The sequence below is a fragment of the Ursus arctos genome, unplaced genomic scaffold, assembly GCF_023065955.2.
Source record: "Ursus arctos isolate Adak ecotype North America unplaced genomic scaffold, UrsArc2.0 scaffold_20, whole genome shotgun sequence".
Classification (NCBI taxonomy): Eukaryota; Metazoa; Chordata; class Mammalia; order Carnivora; family Ursidae; genus Ursus; species Ursus arctos.
In genome coordinates this window covers 8572862-8595444 of record NW_026622875.1, presented here as the reverse complement: position 1 = coordinate 8595444, position 22583 = coordinate 8572862, and the positions used below count along the sequence as shown (strand labels likewise).

The window sequence follows — 22583 nt, the reverse complement described above, 5'->3', positions numbered from 1 at the left end:
TAACCTCTCCCCCCACCCCTCCCCACCAGTCGCACATGGTGCACAAGCTCGCTCTCTAAAAATAAATAAATTTTTAAAAATCTTTAAAAAAATAAAAGGTATTATAGCACTGTTACTTATTAGGAAGTTATATCATTTTCCTGTATTTTGTGATATTGGTGGAATTCATCAACATTAAAATTTTATTTGTAATGATTTTTCTCATTCTATGAATAATTGTACACTTGTAACCTAATTTTGTAGACATCATTTTTTCTTTTTAGAGAAAGCGAGAGAGAGAGAGTGGGGGTAGAGAGGGAGAGAGAGGATCTTAAGTAGGTTCCACACCTAACTTGGGGCCAGAGGTGGGGCTTAATCTCACAACCCTGATATGACCTGAGCCTAAATCAAGGGTCAGTCACTTAACCGACTGAGCCACGCAGGTGCCTCAAGTAGACATCATTTTTGTATTGTTTTTTTCAAGAAAGCTCTCCTCCCACTCACCACTAATCATATAAGATTTAGGCCCCACAGAATATGGATCTGCTCTTGGCTAACAAGCTTGAATTTTCTGTTTCCTGCCTTTCTTTCTACAGAAGCACCTGCATTTACATCTAGTCTTTTTTCTGCTAAATATCCTTGTAAGCCCTGACTCCCATGCACATGGCTTACTCTCAGCAGCTGCCTTACACCAAACCATTAGCCCCTTGACCTTGACTCAGTTCATAGCTCTTATCTTCCTGTCTTACCAGTTTCTGGCTCTACATTCAGACTTAGCATTCTCACTTTTGGCCCCCTTGATTAAGTGATCTATTCGGACTCCTTCTCTGCTTTTTGAAATTAGCATCTTTCTTAACTCACAGCTCTGTATGCTGATTGAGGCATCCCCTGTGGCTTCTGATCACTCAGGTGGACCTTAGTTACCACATGGAATGACACCATCCTTTTTCCTGACAAAGGCTAATCTTTCAGCCTCTACCCTACCTCTGTCCTTTCTAGGACTTTGCACAAGAAATTGCACCTCTTGTCTGTGTTTTTAGCCTCTGACTGTACTTGTATTGTTACTCAGCTGTGTGCACTCAGGTGTCTCCTATCTTAACAAATCTACTCTGCATTTTCCTCTTTCTCTTCTTGCCACTTAAATCAAGGTTCTTGATGGCTGGTATCACCTGTTTTGTCACTTCTGCTTTGTTGCTCTATCCTTTCCTACTTAATGCCTCTCTCTGAGATCACCAGAGGCCTCCTTAATACCAGATACAGCACACTCTGTTCAGCCTTTATCTGAAGGCTTAAACACTGACCACTACTTTTTTGCTTAAATTCTCTTATTTCCTGGATTTCAGATATTATTCTTTTGGTATTTCTTCTCTTTTACTCCATAGTCTTTTTTGTTGGATACTTTTCTGTTTTAGTCCCAAAAACATTAGTGCTATCCAGTGTTTTATCCTCAGCACTTCTCACTTATTCATTTCTCCAACTGGGTGATCATTATTTTTACTCATTCATTCATTTGTCAGTATTTGTTAAGCATATACTATGTGGTAAGTACTGTGCTAGGTGCTTGGGAAACTGATGAATAAGACAGATATAGTCTCTGCATCATAGATTTAGTCCATTCAGGAAGATAATTATTAACCAAATAATTACACCATGGCTTCAGTCATCATTTTTTTGCTGATAACTCCCAGATCTATGCCTGAATCTTTTTTGATTATTAGGTAAATTATAGCCAGGACATCTAAAGTAATAAAATCACTGAGATTACAAAAAATCTGTGATTACTTTGAACTGTGACATTTCTTGAAACAAAAGCACTGGATCAATCACTTTAAAAGGTATTCTTTATTATTACCCCAGGTTTTATACAGCCTGGAGAACCATGGTATATAGCAAGAATACCGTCTAAGAATCTGAGATTCTCATTTTGGCTTGTGATTAAGTCACTTTGACCTGATTTTCTTCACTAAGTATTTACTGTTGAATGAAGTTAAAACATTAATTGAATTAATGTGTATGAAAAAGTTAGCTGTCTTTCTTTATAGTTAAAATAATGGAAATGAGTTGGGGTGACCATATACCTCAGTTTTCCTGGGATATTCCCAATTTATATCTATCATCTCTGCAAAATACAAATAGCACCTCCTTTTACATTCAAAATTGTCTCCTTTTGGGGCGCCTGGGTGGCACAGCGGTTAAGCGTCTGCCTTCAGCTCAGGGCGTGATCCCAGCGTTGTGGGATCGAGCCCCACATCAGGCTCCTCCGCTGTGAGCCTGCTTCTTCCTCTCCCACTCCCCCTGCTTGTGTTCCCTCTCTCACTGGCTGTCTCTATCTCTGTCGAATAAATAAAAATTAAAAAAAAACAAAAAACAAAAAAACAAAATTGTCTCCTTTTAGCCAGTTGATTATATGGTCATTCTCCAACCATTTTTCAAAGAAAACCATTTTTTCAAAGAAATATTTGTTATTATGCTTGCTATTTTTAAAATTCCTAATTTTTTAAACTATTTTACAGTCAAAGATTGGTGGAGTACAAATATTTCTGGAATAAGACTCTTTCATTACTTACTTTTACTAAAAGGGAGCTAACCAGTATTAAAAATGAAGTATATGATAATTTTCAAAACTGGACTTCACTGAAAGGAGAAGTTTTTCTACAAATTAAATCCATAAGTGAAACAGCCTTGACAGGTTTGTTGTGTATATTTAGAATGTTATCATCTTTTCTTTCTTTTCTTTCTTTCTTTCTTTCTTTCTTTTTTTCTTTTTCTTTTTTTTTTTTTGCTATATGGTACATCATAAGTAATGGCATAGAATTTCATTTTATGTGATGGGACTTACGATCAACTTTTAAATTTGTTGTTGGTTGGTAAACTAGCTGACCATTATGACTTCTTTGAACCCTGAAATTCAGTAATTATAAGCTGATCTAAAATAAACCATGATACATCCATCTATCTTGAGCTGTGACCAGAAGTCTGTTTATTACGATTAATGTGCCAATTTGTATTTTAAAACTTTTTCTGCTGTTCCTGATTTAATATTTCATGTTGCATCAGCCTTCCCTCAGATAACTGATAAATTCTGGACAAAATAACTACTTAAAAACACTGGAGAGTGACCGAAACCAAGCACATAACAGAGGGAATGTCAAATATTGATAGAAGGCATATTACTAAGTGAAAGAAGCCAATCTGAAAAGGCTACATACTGTATGATTCCAACTAAATGAAATTCTGAAAAGGGTAAAACTGTGAATATAGTAAAGAAATCTGTTTTTGCCTGGGTGGGAGGGAAGGATGAGTAGGTTGAGCATGGAAGATTCTTAGAGCAATGAAAATATGGTACTATAATGGTGTGTACATGTCATTATATATGTTGTCAAAACCCATAGAATGTAAACACCAAGACTGAATCCTAATATAAACTAAGGATTTGGGGTCGATGATGATGTGTGAGTGTAGGTTCATTGATTATAAGAAATGTTTCCCATTCTGGTGCAGGATTTTGATGATGGGAGAGGCTATGCATTTGTGGAGACAGAGGTTATATGGAAATTTTCTGTACTTTCTGTTTAATTTTTTTATGAACCTAAAACTGACAATTTTTTTAAAAAGGCTATTAATTTTTTAAATTCAAAGTAGAGAATGGAACTGGATGAATTCCCTGGGGTTTTGTTTTTATGTTTGTTTGTTTGTTTAAGGCTATTAGATTGAGGGAAGGGTACAGTGTTTTCCATGTAGGGGAGCTAAAACTCTGATAGAAATCTAGTCTTTTGGCTTGAAGATTGGAGGACACAGATTAAGGCAGCCTCTGAGAAAGAATATTCCAGAAAAGAGATGATCAGAGAGGGAGAGCTCAGAGTTGGCATATAAGCTCTTTCTAAATCTTTGGCCTAGTCCTGAAATACATGTGCACAGGGAAGACTTAAAACAACCCATCAAAGGCCAAAATAATTGATATTTTCAGTGCTGCTTACCTGACGGTAGACATATTTTACAGTTTGAGTTTAGCCAAGTTAACTGCTTGTTAAAATAAAACAATGTCAAAATCACTACCCTTTAGAGGAACATAACCGAATTCAGGGTTTCCATAACATAACATCCCCAATGTTTAGGATACAATTGCAAATTTCTTGATCTGGGAAGAAGACAAGGCCCGTACTCAAGAGATTAGATAGTCAGCAGAGACCAACCCTGAGATGATCCAGATGATAGAAATAACTAACTAGGACTTCAAATTAGCTGTTAACTATGTTCAATGACATAAAGGAAAATAAGCTAGTAATGAATGAAAAGATAGAATATCTCAGCAGAAAACTATTAAAAATTGGATATTCAAGAATGGAAAAAATACAGAGCCTGGGTGGCTCAGTCGTTAAGCATCTGCCTTTGGCTCAGGGCATGATCCCAGCATTCTGGGATCGAGCCCCACATCAGGCTCCTCCACTGGGAGCCTGCTTCTTCCTCTCCCACTCCCCCTACTTGTGTTCCCTCTCTTGCTGGCTGTCTCTCTGTCTGTCAAATAAATAAATAAATAAAATCTTTAAAAAAAAAAGAATGGAAAAAATACAATATCTGAAATAAAAATTTGCTGGATAGATTTCTATAGCATTATTGTGATTATAGAAGAAAGATCCGGTGGATTTAAGATAGATCAGTCTAAATTATTCATTTTGAAGAACAGAGATAAACATTGGGAAAAAAATAATGAACAGAACCCCAGGGCCCTTAGGATGGATTAAAAAGTACCATAAGTGATAAATACGGGTAAGTATAAAAGACTTTTTTCCTTTGAATTTAAAACAAATTGTATTTTCTTATTTAAAGTAGGAATTATTATATGTGGGTTTTATAAAGTATGTCTATTTAACATATGACAACTAGAGCATAAAGGTTGGAGAGAAGGAGTAAATAGATCCAAATGGTTGCGTTCTTTTTGTATTTTATGTGATACAATGCAATATATATTATATGTAGACTAAAAAGGATGTGTAATTCATAAAGCAACCACTAAAAAATAAATACAAAAAGATAAAGCTAAAAAGCTAATAAACTAAAATAACTTTTTTTTATGGGTGGAAAGATCATAAGTAGTTTTTATTTTCTTTTGTTTCTTTCTATATATTTCAAATTTTCTAAAGTGTCCACTTATTATTTTCATAATCAGAAAAAAATACTGTTAAAAACAACTAGAATGTTCTGGGAGACCAAAAGAAAAGATAATTTGGTCAGTTGGTACAATTTTATTATTTATTTATTTATTTATTTATTTATTTATTTATTTATTTATGTTATGTTATGTTATGTTATGTTATGTTATGTTAGTCACCATACAGTACATCCTTAGTTTTTGATGTAGTGTTCCATGATTCATTATTTGCGTATAACACCCAGTGCTCCATGCAATATGTGCCCTCCTTAATACCCATCACCGGCCTATCCCAATCCCCCCCCCCCCCGAAGCCCTCAGTTTGTTTCCCAGAGTCTGTAGTCTCTCGTGGTTCATTCCCCCTTCTGTTTACCCCCCCTTCATTCTTCCCTTCCTTCTCCTACTGATCTCCCTGCTATTCTTTATGTTTCACAAATGAGTGAAACCATATGCTAATTGTCTTTCTCTGATTGACTTATTTCACTTAGCATAATCTTCTCCAGTCCCGTCCATGTTGCTGCAAATGTTGGGTAATCATTTTTTTCTGATGGCTGAGTAATATTCCATTGTATATATGGACGATATCTTCTTTATCTGTTTGTCTGTTAAAGAGCATCTCAGCTCCTTCCACAGTTCAGCTATTGTGGACAATGCTGCTATGAGCATTAGGGTGCATATGGCCCTTCTCTTCACTACGTCTGTATCTTTGGGGTAAATGCCCAGGAGTGCAATTGCTGGGTCATAGGGTAGCTCTATTTTCCACTGGTGAGGAACGTCCATACTGTTTTCCAGAGTGGCTGCACCAGCTTGCATTCCCATCAAAAGGGAGGGTTCCCCTTTCTCTGCATGCTTGCCAACATCTGTCGTTTCCTGATTTGTTAATTTTAGTCATTCTGACTAAAGTGAGGTGGTATCTCATTGTGGTTTTGATTTGTATTTCCTTAATGCCAAGTGATGTTGAGCATTTTTTCATGTGTCTGTTAGCCTTTTGTATTTCTTCTTTGGAGAAATGTCTGTTCATGTCTTCTCTCCATTTCTTGACTGGATTTCTTGTTTTTTGGGTGTTGAGTTTGATAAGTTCTTTATAGATTTTGGGTACTAGCCCTTTACTTGCTAAATATATTTATTAATATATAACTAATATATTAAATATATTTATATATATAAATTTAGACCCACCTAAGTATGCTGAACTGATTTTTGACAACGGTAAGCAAGTAGTTGAGTGGAGGAAGGATAGCCTAGCCTTTTTTTTTTTTTTAACAGATTGAAAGTAATAACGGAGACAGTGGAATAACTAGAGTAATTACTAGAGTAATTGGTTATCCATAGGCCAAACAACAAAACAAAAAACAAAACAAAAAAAAACTCTTGACCAAAACCTTGCATCTTATACAAAAATTAATTCAAAATAGATCATAGATCTAAAGGTAAAAAGGAAACTAGAAAATCTTTGGGACCTAAGATTCTCAGACTTGAACTAAAAGCATGATACATAAAAAGAAAACTTGATAAAAAGAACCTCAACAAAATTAAGTTTTGCTCTGTGAAAGACACTGTTAAGAGGATGAAAAGGCAAGTTACAGATTAAGAGAAAATATTTGTGGACTACACAAAGGACTTTTATCTAGAATACATGAAAAACTCCCAAAACTCTACATTTTAAATAAACAGACTAATTAGGAAATGGGCAAAATCTATCAGCAAAAATTTTGTCAAAAATGATAGGCAGGTGGAAAAAACGTGAAAAATTGTTTAACATCGTTAGCCAATTAGGGAAATGCAAATTATAACATGATGAAATGAAATACATATCTATTAAAATGTCTAAAATTGTAGAGATTTCCTAAAAACATAGTGACCTAAAATAATTTTAAGTCCACGTGCCTAAGCTAAGAGGACTAAGAACAACAGAAAAATCTTTTCAAGATAAAGAAATTGATTGTATAAGATTAATACTAATAATTGTATTTATGTTAGCTAACATTATATAATACTTATTCTAAATCTAAAAGCCTGTATTAGCTATAAACTTTGACAATATTGCAAGCATTTTAAATAACAAATACTTTTTTTTTTTAAATACCAGCTTTTATTTGTCATCTACGTGAATATGTCCTTCTGGGGTGAGTTGATTCTGCATGGCATAGTTCTTCAATTGAAAAGTTGATATAAAAAAATGAAACATTTTTATAAGAAGTAAAATAACCTTCTAATTCATAATCCTAATTCCTTTATCCTAACAATTGTTTTCATTTTCCCATTTTATCTTCTAGTCCAACACATGCTCATTTATTTTTGGCATATTTTTAATCACAATATAAATGCCAATAAACATTCTAAAATGTAGTGTTATTGGCGGAATTTTGTCACTCCTCCAAATTCATATACTGAAGTCCTAATCTGTATTTGGAGAATATAACTGTATTTGGAGTTAGGGTCCTTAAAGAAATAAATTTAAGTGGGTGGGCTCTAATTTAATGTGATTGGTGTTCCTTTTAAAAAAGAGGAAATTTGGAAACAGACCTTTACAGAGGGAGGAGTCTTGAAGACACAGGAAGAAGATGGCCATTTACGAGCCGAGAGGAGAGGCCTGGAACAGATCCATCCTTCATGGCCCTCAGAAGACACCAACCCTGCTGATACCTTGATCTCAGACTTTTTAGCCTCTGGAACTGTGAAAAAAAATCAGTCTCTGTTGCTTACCAAAGTACCAGCCTGTGGTACTTTGTTACAGCAGCCCTAACAAATTAATAAATATCATGAACCACATACACATTGCACAGCATTATTCCAGATATTTTAAAAGATTTGCACATTAAAATTTAGGTCTAAAATCAAAGTCCAAAACAGAAACAGTATTCCTAGAAAAGGCATTGCTTAATATTTTCTTGCTGACAAAGTATGTTGATTTTGAATAGCAGATATAAGTGAAATATTTCCTACCACTCTAATTAGAGTGGCTTTCTCTTTATGTAATCAAGATTTTTAAGTTCAAATGTTCATAGATTAGGTTTTCTTAAACCAGAGCACACCTATTTTAATAAGAGAAATTTCAGGGAAAAATTATTTTTAGTGTAGAATCACCACACTAAAGGTAGAATATTTTAAGTGTATAATCAATTTGCTTCCATTCCCAAAGTACCTATTGATTGAATAGTTCTTAAACTTTTAAAATTCATGTTTTGAATTAGGCTTAGAAATGTAGTCCACATTTTTCATAGAATTGAAGGAATTAGGGATAGAATAGGCTTATTTGCTTATCGTGTTTAAAATGTTTGCTTCTTTTGCTTGTGTGTTTTTATCGCCTTATCTAGTCTGACATTAAATAATCTGGGGCTCAAAATGCTTGCTATAAAGTGAAGGGTAAGGTAAGACAAAAGAAATATTTAGGATATTCAACTAGTATATCAGAAAACTACTTAGAAGTTTTGCTCAATAATGACTTTACTCATTTGGTAAGTATGTATTGAGCTCCTGTTATTTCTAGGACATCATGGTAGAAATTATGGATGGAATAAAAAATAAGTAAGATATTAAAATAAAATAACTTGCAGTCTAATAGTAGATCATATGTATACATATGATCAGTGCAGTAAAAATTGTGTAAATTGGTGCAAGTTCCAGGAAGATCTAGGTCACTTCCAGATTGGGTCAGAAAAGATTTCCAGGCAGTGGTAGCATATGAGCAGTGGCAGGCCAAATGAATGAAGTTAGGAGGGCCTTCTTCATGGGGGTGCCGAGACAGGGGAAACACAAGGTGGATACAATGACCAGAATAGGTTAACCTGGTGGAGATCATAACTTCTGAACTCCAAATTGGGACACATGACTGACAGATACGAAGTTGTAGGATGATGAAGGTAGGATTGAATATTTGATACCAGGATTGCCAAACAACAAGGGATGTGTAATTTGCCAAGGGTGAGTTAATTCACCTTCTTTGAGTTTACTCTCCTAATTCCATGTTAGAAACACAGCTCCTGTTAGTTTGGAAATCTTGCTGTACTTTTCCATGTGTTAGAATATATTTCACAAATAAATTTGTATTGCAGATTCTTATTCTTTTAATGTCAGATAGAAAGTCATGTTGACATGAGTAGTTATTTTAGAGACAGATAGTAGTGTACACTTACAGAGTCAGCCTGCTAACCTAAGCAGTATCATTCTGGCAAATGAAAAATAGGTGCCAGCATGTGCAGTGTCATTCTGACTTAAACATAGATATGATTAGGATATGGTACAATTTATTCAGCATAAGGAGCCACCTTTATGGATACAGAAATACCCAAGACTTTTTAGGCGTGAAGAAAAACTGCAACCTCCATATTTCTTAAAATTCTCTTCTTTTTAAAATTTTATACACTAGTGTGTTAGCAGTTTTCCTCATACAAATGGGTGCATATCCATAAGTATTTAGAAGCATATAGTTATTTGTAGGAAAAAGATTCCCATATAAAGTAATCATTGGAATATAGTAGAACCTTGCTTATTTGGTTTCTGCCAATTTATTTCTCCAGATTTTCCATTTTTTAAAATTAATTATTTGAGAGAGAGAGCACGGGTGGGGTGAGGGGCAGAGGGAGAAGTGGACTCCCTGCCGAGCAGGGAGGCCAATGTGGGGCTTGATCCCAGGACTTCGGGATCATGACCTGAGCTGAAGGTAGATGCTTAACCAGCTGAGCCACCCAGGTGCTTCACCAGGTTTTGCATTTTGAGCATTAATTAAAAGTGAAGAAGTGCCAGACCCCTTGTGCTCATGCCCTAGATCTGTCTTAAAGGTCATGTTTTCTTCCAGACATACTACTTCACCCACAGACATTTTTCTTGTCTCTCTTTAGACCACATTCCTAATCATATTCATCACCATCCTTTAAGGCATGTTCTCATCTCTGTACTCTGTCTAGCCTACCACTTTACTTCTCTGTAACCACTTACTAGCCATATTGCTTCTGCTGGCATGTCTGTTTTATGGATCTCTGATTCTGGTTTTCACTCGCCCCTGTGGCTGCTATTTCTGCTGTGGTGGCTCCAAGACCAAGCCAAACTCTTCTGATACCCAGTCAGATGCTAGACCCATCACATGGCCCAGGATAAGCTAACCAAGGAAGGGGATGCCAAGAGAACTATCTGAAAAAACAGACTGTCCAGATTTTCACATAGATCACATCCTCATCAATTCAAATTAATAGTGATTGTACAAATTTTGCAGTATTTTATCATTATTGTGTAGTTCTTTAAATATTTTAATACTGCTTTAAGACAGTAGTGCTGGAGAGACTATTAAGGGAGAGCTTGATAATTATTCTGAAGGATAATATGCTCCATGCATTTCTTACAAAATTATATAAAATTAGCACATTTAAATCTACATAATGCTATGAAGGCATATTTTTATTAAGCTTAATCTGAGTAGGTAGAATAATGACAAGTGATTGCTATAATGAAATTCTGGTCTCATTTGGAGGGCACAGAGTATTATTAGAATCATTAAGGTATATTAACTAATACTTTCTGCCCATAAATTTATTAGTTTTAGACACTGCATCCTTTTATTCCTCTCCATCCCTACTGCCTTTCTTCATAATTTGTATAGAATGTACCCTAGTTACTCTCCTAGAAATGCCACCCAACAGCCCATGCTAGCAAATTTAAATTTACTTTTCAGAATCATGTTGCCAAGAAAACAATTTAATTTCAATAAAACTCAGGACATTATGCAGATATTGTGTTATTCATTTATGTGAGTATTTGAAAAGCAAGACAGATTGCCATTTAATACAATTTAAAGGCTAAACTACTAAAAGTTTTCATGTATCATTTAGCAATATAATCCTTTTTCTTATTTCTTTTTTCAGAATAACTACTAAATTTAAATTCTTTGGTTAGGTGTCATTATGCTGACAGAAAAGTCATCTTGACTTTCAACTATTAATTTTCTAAAAGGAAATAATCATTCTATGGGGAAATGATTTATGATTCAATTTTGTCTATTTGTAAACTTTGAATTTTCCTTACAGAAATAGAGATACTAAAGAAAAGTTTGACAGTGTCCCAGAGAAATAAGATATGCCTTGAAGAGGAAATGAAAAATCTGAAATTGTTGTCAGATGCAGCCATATTGAGGTCTCAGCAGATTCAGACATCCAAACAACAGGAAGTAAACTTGCAAACCAGATGCCATGACTTGCAAAAAGAAGTACTAGGTAAAAGAGAATTATTTTTTGCTGTTGTTAGCAACTAGCCGTAATAAAGAAATGTCTAAATTTTTATTTCTCTTATAAATAATCTTGCTTTAATTAGTTCGTGTTGCAAATATGACTAATTACTAGTAACTATGTCCATAACTGTGTCTGTGATCAATGTTTATGATCTTCCCTTCCCATTCTGCTATTTAGAGTGATGAGACTTAAGTGAATATACTCTTTCATTTTCCCAAATGAAAATATTAAAAATTGTGTTTTGGGCACCTTGAGCAAAGTTTTAAATTTCTACCCCAGAGGAATAAGTGTCTTGGCACTAAGGCTATGGAATTTGCACTTTTCCATAAAGGCAGTAGGAATCATGGAAAATTGGTAGGCAGCAGAATGATATAATGCAAGCAGTGTTTTAGCAAAATTAAGCTATTAGCAGTGATTGGAGGTGTTCCAAACATCAAGCAATTGGATCTAGGTAGCCATTTAGAAAATATCTTTGCTGGTAACCCAGGCCTAGACTAACTGTAAGAATATTAAATAGAAAGGGAACTAACATTTTTTCAGTCCTAATATGCACTATGTACAAATTACTTCTGTCAGTTCCCACAGTGACCATGAAAAACGGGTATAATTATCCCATCTTGCAGAGGAATCAAGGCCTAGAAAGGTAACATGCCTGTTTTCACAAAGCTGGTAAATGGCAGGGAGTGAAAGCAAACCTAGTGAGATTCCAAGATTTGTGCTTGTCCCAGTATGTCTGTCTCTGTGGTCCTCTCTATGGCCACAATGGGAAAGCTAAGATAGAGTCAGGATTGAGCTGACTACTCAGGACTAGGGAGATGAACACCTGACTGAGTAGCCAGGGAGAGAAGGAAGTCACAAAGGACTCTGAACCTCTTTTCTTGGGAGTATTAAATAATGGGAACATATCACAGACTAGGAAATCTGGAAAGAAACTGGTGTTGGAATGGAAAATAAGGACTCATTACATGAACTTGGAGCAGATATCAGATATTTTAATTTTCCCTTCTGTGGATTTAATCTATTTGTAGATTTTGCCAATTTTCTATTGCATTATTGGAATTTTCCTTGATAATTTTTAAAAGCAGTTTGTAAGTATAGTAATTATAATTTATATTCATTTTTTTCTAATGTATAATTTGTCTATTGACTTTTTATGGTAAATTTCACCATATCAAAGTTTTTCATTTTGATATGATGAAATTACTGTCTTTTATTATTTCTGGTTAGTTTTGGTTCAAATAGTGCCTCCCATTCTTAAATTGTACAGATAGTCTCCTGAGTTTTCCTACATTTAAGTCATTAATACATGTAATTTTTATTTTTTACATGGTGTGAGATGTGGGGGTCTAGTTTTATTCTTTGCAAATGGGTAACCAGTTCTATCAGTATTATATATTAAATAATCCATCCTTTCCACTGAATAGAACTATCATCTGTCATATGTTAAAATTTTATATATGCTAGCATTGATTACTGTGTTCTCTCTTCTGTTCCACTAATTTATTAAATATACCACTAATACATATTCATTTGAATATAGTGACTTAATAGCATATTCTCATAGCTGGTAAGTCTTTTCTCTCACCACTGTTCTTTTTAAATATATATTTGGAGGAGTTATTCTTTGATTTGAACTTTTTAAGATCCTTTATTTACTAATTACTAATAATCCAAAGACTCTAAATAGATACCTAGTAAAGTTTTTCTCTTCCAGTTTATACTTTTATTACATATTCACTAGCAGTTATTCTTCCACATAAACATTAAGGTAATTCATTTAATTCTAATCCCAACAGGGATTCTAGCTGGAATTGCATTATATATATATTCTAAGTTTCGGAGAATTGACATTTTAGTGACAGTCTTTTTAATATTATCAAAGTCTTCTCATTCAAGAATATAATATGTCCTTTTGTACCTTTAAATTTATTTATTTTTAAATGATTTCATAGTTTTACTTGAATATGTTTCTTTGCCATTCTTGTTAAATTTATGACTATCACGTTTTTGCATCTACTATAAATTGACTATTTTCTATATTTTAGCTTCTTGATATTTGTTTTTTTGTTTTGTTGTTGTTGTTTGGTGCAAAAAGGTGTTTTTATTATAGCATAGGGACAGGACCATGGGCAGAAAGAGCTGCACTGGGATTGTGAGGTGTAACTTGTTATATACCTTTTAGTTAGTGGGAGTTAGGGATAGTCTCTAAGGAATTTGTGCATGTTAAAAGCAAGGTCTCCAGGATCTTGAAGGGCTAGCTATTGTTAAGATAAGTTTGCTTTTAGTCTTCAGTGAAACATCAGCAGTAAGGCAGCCATGAGTTCCTTGAGGAATGTCACACTCTGCCTGTCTCAGGGATTTATCTGCAGGCTGAACATTGTTAAGGAGACTGTTTTAGCTGCATTTCTCTTGCCTTTGTTCTCATCATTTATCCCCTGAACAGTTTTGACCCTTAAGTTTTTAAGGTTGCTGAGGGTGAAAGGTTTTATCCTCTGTAACTTTTTCTGGATGAATATGGACATAGAGTTGTCCCTACCTAGTGGTCAACATTAGTCAGTTGGGGATGTAGGAGTTATGAAAGGCAGAGACAGCTGAATCCAAGGTACACAACATATATGAATCTCCTTGAGTAGAAAGGATCATCTGTCAGCTTGAAGTTATGGCACTGAAAGAGTCTTGGCACCAGGTGGAGAGACATTGGGAAAAACAGCAAAACATGATTAAAATTATTATGAGAAAAAGAAGCCCAATAAAGAGACCTTTGATAGTTGACTAAAATCCTCCTCCAGTCCAGGAATTTAACCAATTATTAAAGGAGAGGGAGGGATTGTTTAAAATGGCAATTTGAATATTTATATCTTTTAGCAATTCTGTTACATTTTTGTGATAATCTGGAATATATACATAGCATTCTGTTTTTATGATGGCACATGTTCACCCTGTGTAGCACTTAAAGTATCTAATGCCATTTTATTTTGGAGAACTGTTTTATGAATGAGTTATTTCAGTGTTTAATAACGTGATGCTATTTTGAGAGTCACTTAAGGCCTTAGTTGTGGAGCAGGTGGTATTAGCCATCATATAGACTGTTTTGTTTAGCAAGCAATCAGATAATTAATAAGAGGCCCTTTTATGGAAACAAAAGAAAGATATAGGTTAGTGGTTGAAGCAAATTACAAACTCAGTGTCTGAGTCTCCACTACTGCCAGTGAGAAGAGTTTCAGATGTCAGGTTTGAAACATCCTCAGACAGACTGGGATCAGGCAGTGGGAATCAGATGAATTTTTCTGGTTTGTAATTTAAATGTCTCTGGTGATCCTTTTGAATGGCCCATAATGCAACAGGCACAAAGATTGTCTATACGTGACTTTTCTGGCAATTTCTTTGAAGCTACCCTCAAGTTGTCCAGCATCAGTTTACAGGGCTTTAGGAAAAAGAGCAGTTTTAATTAAGAGAATGGGAGAAGATCAGATATCTTGGTATTTGTTGATAGAATAAAGAAAGGCTATTGTTTTTTGTGTATTTGTCTTATATCCGTCAACTTTATAAAATCCTCATATTAATTCTAGTAGTTTTTTACTAGTAGCTCTTGGATTTTCTAGTTCTACAATTATATAATGTGCTCTAACTCCCCTGATAAAGAGTTCATCTATTTTTTCCAGTGTTTATATCTGTTATTTTATTTTCTTGTCTTGTTCATATCTTTTTAAATTCCTTTGAACTGAGACTGTATTAAATAATAATGATGACATTGAGCATCCACATCTACTTCCTGATTTTAATTGAAATTATTTGGTGTTTTGCCACTTGGAATTATATTTGATGTTTTTGGTGAATATTTATTTTTAATCAACTGTTTTACTCCTATTCCAATATCACTTAGATGTTTTATATGAAATGCTTTTGGATTTTGTTAAACGCCTTTCAGCATTTATATAATAGTATTTTTTTTCCCCTTTAACAAACTGGTAAAATAGATTAGTATTATTGAATTTCCTGATATTGAAGCATCTTTGGTCTCATGGAATAAGCCCTACATCATTTACTTTTTAAATATATCATTTGCTACATGGTTATATTTTATTTATAACTTTGGTACATGTATATTAATAAGTGGGATTGGTTTATACATTTTTCTTTATTGGGGGCACTAATTTTATAAGAGTTTTGCATTAAAATTAAGTGAATATCATAAACACTCTTATTTTTAAATATTTTCTCTATCTGTGGCTAGGCCTGGTTTCTGATTTTTAATCTTGTCTACTTTTGTTTTATCTTTTATAATTTATCAAGCTTGCAAAGCCTTTATTTTTAGTCTTTTCAAAGAGCTAGACTGTATTTTTTTATGCTTTCCATTACTTTTATTTTCCATAACATTACTTTTTACTTCTATGTTTATTAATTTCCTATTCCTAGTTTCTTTTTGTTTTGTTTGTATGTTTTTAATTTTCAGACTTCTGAAGGGCGTACTTAGTTCTTTTCTCATTTTTTTTGTTTAATAATAGACATTTAATGGAATAAGTTTTCCTCTGAGTAAAATTTTCTCTATGTCATATTTTTAATATGAATTACTCTCCTTTTAAGCGCTGTCTAAATACTCTGTAATTTCTAATTTTTTTCTTTGGTGAAAGGGTTATCTAGGAGTATATTAATTTCTAAGTATAATTATTTGGGGAAAGGGGTACTTTCTTATTCTTTCTATAACTTGGGGGTATTCTGACTAAATAATATGACTTACACGACCTTTTTGAATTTGTTAAGCTTTCCTTTATGTTGTATACATGATCAAGTGTTATAAATGTTCCTTAGAAATATAAAATGTAATTCTCAGCTGGATGAATATAAGTGTATCTCAGCTAAATGTAGGATTCTTGGGTTCTTTTTTCTCTGTAGACTATAGATGCTCTGACTTCTAGCTTTCAGTGCTACAAATGAGAAGTCTACTGTAGCTCTGATCCTTTTTCTTTTAAAGGTAATTCATTCTTTTTCCTGAAAGCTTGTTAGATTTTTCTTTCTTTTGTTTTTTCTCTTTTTTTCATTGGACTTCAGTTGGCTCACTCATAATCCTTGGTTCATGACACATATGTACTGGCTAGGACTTCATGTATAATCTTGAATAGAAGAGAAATAGTGGGCATCCTTGTCTCATTCACAGTTTTACAAAAATACAGAATAATTTTGGGGGTTAAGCAGAAATTATAATGAATGTAAAATATCTAAAGAATGACATTAAAAGCACTATAAATCAAAACTCACGGGATACACCCAAAGAGGTGTTTCGAGGGAGATGCATAGCTTTAAACAGTCATGTAAGAAGGAAAGAACAAGCTCAAAGAATGTAGAAGAAAAAAAATAATAATAAGAGCAGCAGTCAGTGAAATAGAAAACAAAGAGATGATAAAGAAGATCAGCAAAATAAAGCATTGGGATTTTTTTAAACCAGCTAAGTAGACCTTTGGCAAGTTTGATCAGAAGATGAGAGAAAACACAAATGAAAAATATAAGCAGTGACTACAGATAAAGAGTAAAAAAATAAAATGGAAGTGGATGCTGTTAACAACCTTACACTAACAACTTTGAAATCTTAAATGAAGTAGACATACTATTAGAGAACTATATCTTACCAAGACTTACTCAAAACAATTAAATGGTCCTATAACTATTAAAGGAATTGGAGCAATGTCTTGTCACAGAGAAAAGACCATATTTTTTTACAGGTAAGTTCTACCAACTTTCAAAGAACAAAAGATCTTAATTTTATACAGTATTTTCTAAACTACTGAAAACTGGGGACTATTTCCCAACTCAATCTACAAGGCCAAGGCAACACTGTTACCAAAATCAGACAAAGATGTTAAAAGAAAGGAATATTATAGGCCTATTTATATTATGAATGTCAATGTAACAATTTCAACTGTATGATATTTTAAAAAAGATTTTGAATCACCTGAGTCTATTACCTATTTATAAAATTAAATAAAGTTAAAAATAAAATAAAACTCTGAATGCCACGCTACTTAGGAGGGCAAATTTAAGACACATTTGCTAAAATATGCATTAAACACTTATAAATAACTTTCTTCAAAGTGCAAGGTTTTGGGGCACCTGGGTGGCCCAATTGGTTGAGCATCTGACTCCTGGTTTTGGCTCAGGTCGTGATTTCAGGGTTGTGAGATTGAGCCCTACATCAGGCTCTGCACTCAGTGTGGAGTCTGCTTGAGCCTCTCTCCCTCTCCCTCTGCCCCTGCCCCCTGCCCTCGTTCCCCACGCCAACCCTCCTTCTCTTAAAAAAAAAATGCAAGTTTTCCTTCAAAACAAAGATTATCATTCTTGCCTCTCTTTCATTTCATCCTTTTAATTTGGCTTAGAAAATAAGCAGTTTCTTTGAATATTATGATTTCTTAGAAGAACAGCAAAACATTAGAGAATATGATATCTTATATTCTTTTAAGAAACTATAACGTATATATTACCTGCTTCCCCCACCTCCTCCTCTGGTCCTGAATACTGGTTGATCTTGGAATGAATTCTCATTACTTCTGTTGCTTGGTGTCAGTTGTTCTTGGGTCAAATCTTGGGAAAAATATATTTTAAAAATAGTCTGAAAACTAAGAACCATGTTTGGCCACCTAGCCCTAGCATATTTGGAATATGTTATTATAGGAGTGTGTTGCAGTTGTAAAAAATGGCCGTGTATATTTTTAGAACAGGATAGCAAATTCAGATGGTGAATCAGATTTTAAGGTAAGGATCATTATTAACAAATGGGGAAAAGCAAAATTATGTGGTAAGTGGTATAGGAATAACTAAAACAAAATAAATACTCCAAAATCAACCTCAAAATAAGTAAGAAAAAAAATAACAGGAAAAACTATTACCAAAGTAAGTATACACAACTTACCCAAATCATGGAGGGATAAAGCAACATTTTATAGGTTAAGATAGACAGATTTTGCCTATAAAAAATATAAAATCTCTGACTGTAAAAACTGCCAAACAACCTAAAAATAAAAGATGGACAAAAGATGTGCATAGATGGTATGCAAAGAGTAACTATCCATACCATATAAAGAGTTTATTTAACTATGTGTGAAAACTCCCAAGACCCCAAGCAGGCAAATGGTTGAAAAACAGAAACAAGCACAGGAAATATAATAAACACAAAATGCTTGATCACTAATAAACAAAAAAATTCACCTTTTTAAAAATTAGTACAAAGACTTCAGTGATGAATTTCCCTTCATTTGATGACAAAAATTATGTATTTTTATAACCCGCAGAAATGTTTGTGATCAAGTAATCTCCTTCTTGAGAATCTATGCTTGGGAAATAACAGAAGAGGAAAAATTATTTTTATGTAAAGATCATATTTTTAATAGTGAATGATTGGAAATACTTTTTCTGTAACATTAATGAAATGGGTAATAAATGATCATATGCCATCACCTAGAACATTATTCAAATTTTTAAAATGACAGTATGAACACGGAGTATCAACATGGGAAATACTATAATTGTAATATTACATAGCAAAAGAACTCACAATTGTATGTAACTTGCAATTATGTCAAAATACATATATTTACAAATAGAAACCAGAAGGCAACATGAAAATATTATTTTTATAAGTTTTAGGGTGATAGAAAAATATAAGCGATTTTTCCCCTCTTTTAAATTTTTTTCTCATGTTATTTTAATAACCTTTCTTCAAAAAAGACAAAACTTTACACATCTTTTAAGATTTAGCTCACATTCCACTTCCTACATTAAAAAACCTCACCAAAACATTGTACTACTAATTAGTCACAGTTTTTAGACTCATTAAGACCTCACCTTCATTTAAGTACAGCTATATTCAAATCGAAAGTGCAGCTGGAGACTCTGATCTATTCAGAATTTATGTAGAGGTTGTATAGTTATGGATGCAATATAAACTCATCTAAAGGACAGTGTAATTGCAGGGCAAAGTGACACATAATTTCAAGACTAAATTAGGGTTTCATTTTTGCTGCTGCTGCTGAATAGGTTCACTCCATGGGTAACGCCCAAACGGTGTTAACAGAGAGAGAAAGCATTTTAAAAGGCTGTCTGTTACTCTCTCTTGATTGAAACTATTTCACATTGGCAAGTCAGAGTGGACAGGATCATTAAAGCTAGTGATGACACTAGTGATCTCAGCTAGTGATGACAAATAGCACTTCGTATGAATCTACCGATAAAGGACATAGGGTTTGGGGGATTTTATTTTCTTTGTTTATCCATTTGTTTGTTTTTACCCCACCACAATCTTATGCCCAGGTTAGGGTCTCAGTATAGCAGTTGTCTATAGAAATGTAGAAAAATGTTCATAAATGTACCTCTTGCTTTATCCTCAAATACCCTTCTGGTGAACTGATTGTACCAATGTATCCTTTCTTTCTAATTCATTTTTCTGAAGTGGTTACAGTGGTTTAGGAAAACTACAAGTGCAGGAGAGATAGCATAGTTTCTGTCTCAGGTCTTAACAGTGTTGTATTGCAAATTTGGTAAACTTTCTTGGGGATTTTCTCAGGTATTCCCACCTCCAGGGGTCCAAACCTGCCCTTCTGCTCCCCTCCTCTCACTATCTGTTTTCTACTTCTGATAGTCTAATTTTATTTCTGCCCACTATCGATGAACTTAGTCATTAGCCTCTTCCCACACCTCCTCTGTTCCCATCTCCTGGCCCTGGGCTGACCATGCCTTTGAGTTTAACTTCATTTTTTCAACAAATGTTTATTGGACATTGACCACATGTGGCCAACTGGCCTCATCTTTGCTTTGACTTTGGGTGTGTAGGTATTCTCCAGCTCTTCATGGGTCTTCACAGGATTTCTGACTTCCTAACTCCACACTGGTTGTATGTGCTGGCACTCTAACTTTAGCCATTCTTGACAGATATTTTTCTCTTCTGTATTAAGAATAGTCTTCAAATTTCTTTAGCTCCAATTTTGTTGTCATTCAAATTATTTTTAGTTGTGCTTTTTCTGCCATCGCATGGCATTTACTTTCATAATTTTCATGAACTTCAACACTCTTACTTTTTATTCTGCTTTCTTTTAAATGCATACTTAATTTTTCTCTTACTAACCAATTAATGTCCTTAGGATTTTCTGCTGTCTTGAAAATCATCACCTATAGCTTTTCCAAATTATTAATGTCTTTTCAGAAATCATGTCAACCATTTGAGAAGAGGAAAAACCAGCATATCACAGCGAATATCTTCTCCCCAGATAAATGACTGGATTAACATAATGGGCATAGCATTTTAGATTTTCTTTGGGCAAATTAAAATAAAGACAGACTGATATAGCACTCATCTCATAACTCTTTCTGTGTCTTATTTTTAAGAAACATAATAATTTGTTCAAAGAATCCAATAGATACTATTTCAATTCATTTTTGATGAGTGCTGTAAATGGCTTATCATTTATAACCTTAAATCCTATTCTAAGCATTTGCATGGTTTATACGCCTTCCTATGAATCATTTTACTGGGCCTCCACTGTTGCAGAACTATCTTTAAATGGAAAGCATCACAATAAGGCTTCCTTTCTAGTACTAGTTGAACCTTCTGTTTTCCTTGCCTAATTCTCTGCCCCACCGTCTGCCTTCCATTATTTCCTTCAGAGTATTCGTTCAGGCCCTGTACTATATATTCTCCCTTGTCCTGGAATCCACTTGCTATTATCCATGCTCTTAATTGTTTCTTATTCTCTCTTAGATTATCTCTCTTAGTAAATGAGCTAACATGTTATACAGTTGACCTTTGAACAGCAGGTTTGAACTGCACAGGTCCACTTATATGCAGATTTTTTTTCAGCAAATAAATTGGAAACATTTTTGGAGATTTGGGCCAATTTGAAAAACTCAGACAAACCGTATAGCCTAGAAATATTGCAAAAAATAAGAAAAAGTTAAGTATGTCATGAATGCATAATAGATATAGATATACATATGTAGATGCTAGTCTATTTTATCATTTACTGCCATAAAATATACACAAATCTATTATAAAAAGATTATCAAAATTACACATACAAACACAGACCATATACTGTCTTTTCATTTTTGATGTCTAGTGTCAGTAACACATATGACATCTACAGTCTTTTGTATCATATAAGAAAATATTGAGGTGAGTACTGACAGATGACCATTTTATAAACAAATAATGTAAACTTATGGTATCAGTAAATACACGTGTGGTACTGTAAATGTATTTTCTCTTATGATTTTAATATTTTTTTCTCGCTTCTTCATTGTAAGAATACAGTATATAATGCATGTAACATATAAGATATGTGTTAATTGCCTGTTTATGTTATTGGTAAGGCTTCTGTTCAACAATAGACTATTAGCAGTTAAGTTTGAGGGGAGTCAAAAGTTAAATGCAGATTTTCAACTGAGCAGGGGGTCAGTGCTTCTAACTCCCATGTTGTTTGAGGGTCAATGTACTTTTTTGACTGACTAAATATATTCATGTATTTGAATATGTTTTAGATTCCACACATAAGTGAGTTCATACAGTATTTGTCTTTCTCTGTCTGACTTATTTCACTTAGCATAATGCCCCCAGGGTCCATCCCTGGCAAGATTTCATTCTTTTTTTATGACTAATACCACGCTGTATGTATCTACCACATTTTCTTTATCCACTCATCCATGAATGGGTACATAGGTTGCTTCCATATCTTAGCTATTGTAAATAATGCTGCAGTGAACATTGGGGTGCATGTATTTTTTTCAAGTTAGTGTTTTTATTTCTTCGGATAAATACCCAAAAGTGGAATTGCTGGACTGCATGATAGTTCTATTCTTAAATGTTTCAGGAATGTCCATGCTGTTTTCCATAGTAGCTGCACAACTTTCCATTCCCATTGATAGTGCATAAGGGTTCCCTTTTTTCCACAGTCTTACCAACACTTGTTACCTCTTGTCTTTTTGATAATAACCATTTTAACAGGTGTGAAGTGATAGCTCAGTGTGGTTTTGATTTGTATTTCCCTAACAATTAGTGATGTTGAGCACCTTTTCATGTGCCTGTTGACCATCTGTGTATCTTCTTTGGAAAAGTATCTATTCAGATCCTCTGCCCATTTTTTAATCTGATTGTTTGTTTTGTGGCTATTAAGTTGTATGAGTTCTTTATGTATTTTGGATATTAATCTCTTATCAGATATAGAATTTGCAAATATTTTCTCTCATTCAGTGCG

General features: G+C 33.9%; 1 protein-coding gene across 4 annotated transcripts in view; it reads left to right on the top strand.

Moving 5' to 3' along the window:
• Positions 1–22583, top strand: part of LEKR1 (leucine, glutamate and lysine rich 1) — a 169940-nt gene that overhangs the window by 73629 nt on the left and 73728 nt on the right. For all 4 annotated transcript variants that reach the window (XM_026497347.4, XM_057315998.1, XM_057315997.1 and 1 more), the window contains 2 exons: positions 2493–2668; positions 11149–11334. In XM_026497347.4, coding sequence (XP_026353132.2) covers positions 2493–2668; positions 11149–11334 — 362 coding nt within the window. The remainder of the gene's footprint in view (positions 1–2492; positions 2669–11148; positions 11335–22583) is intronic.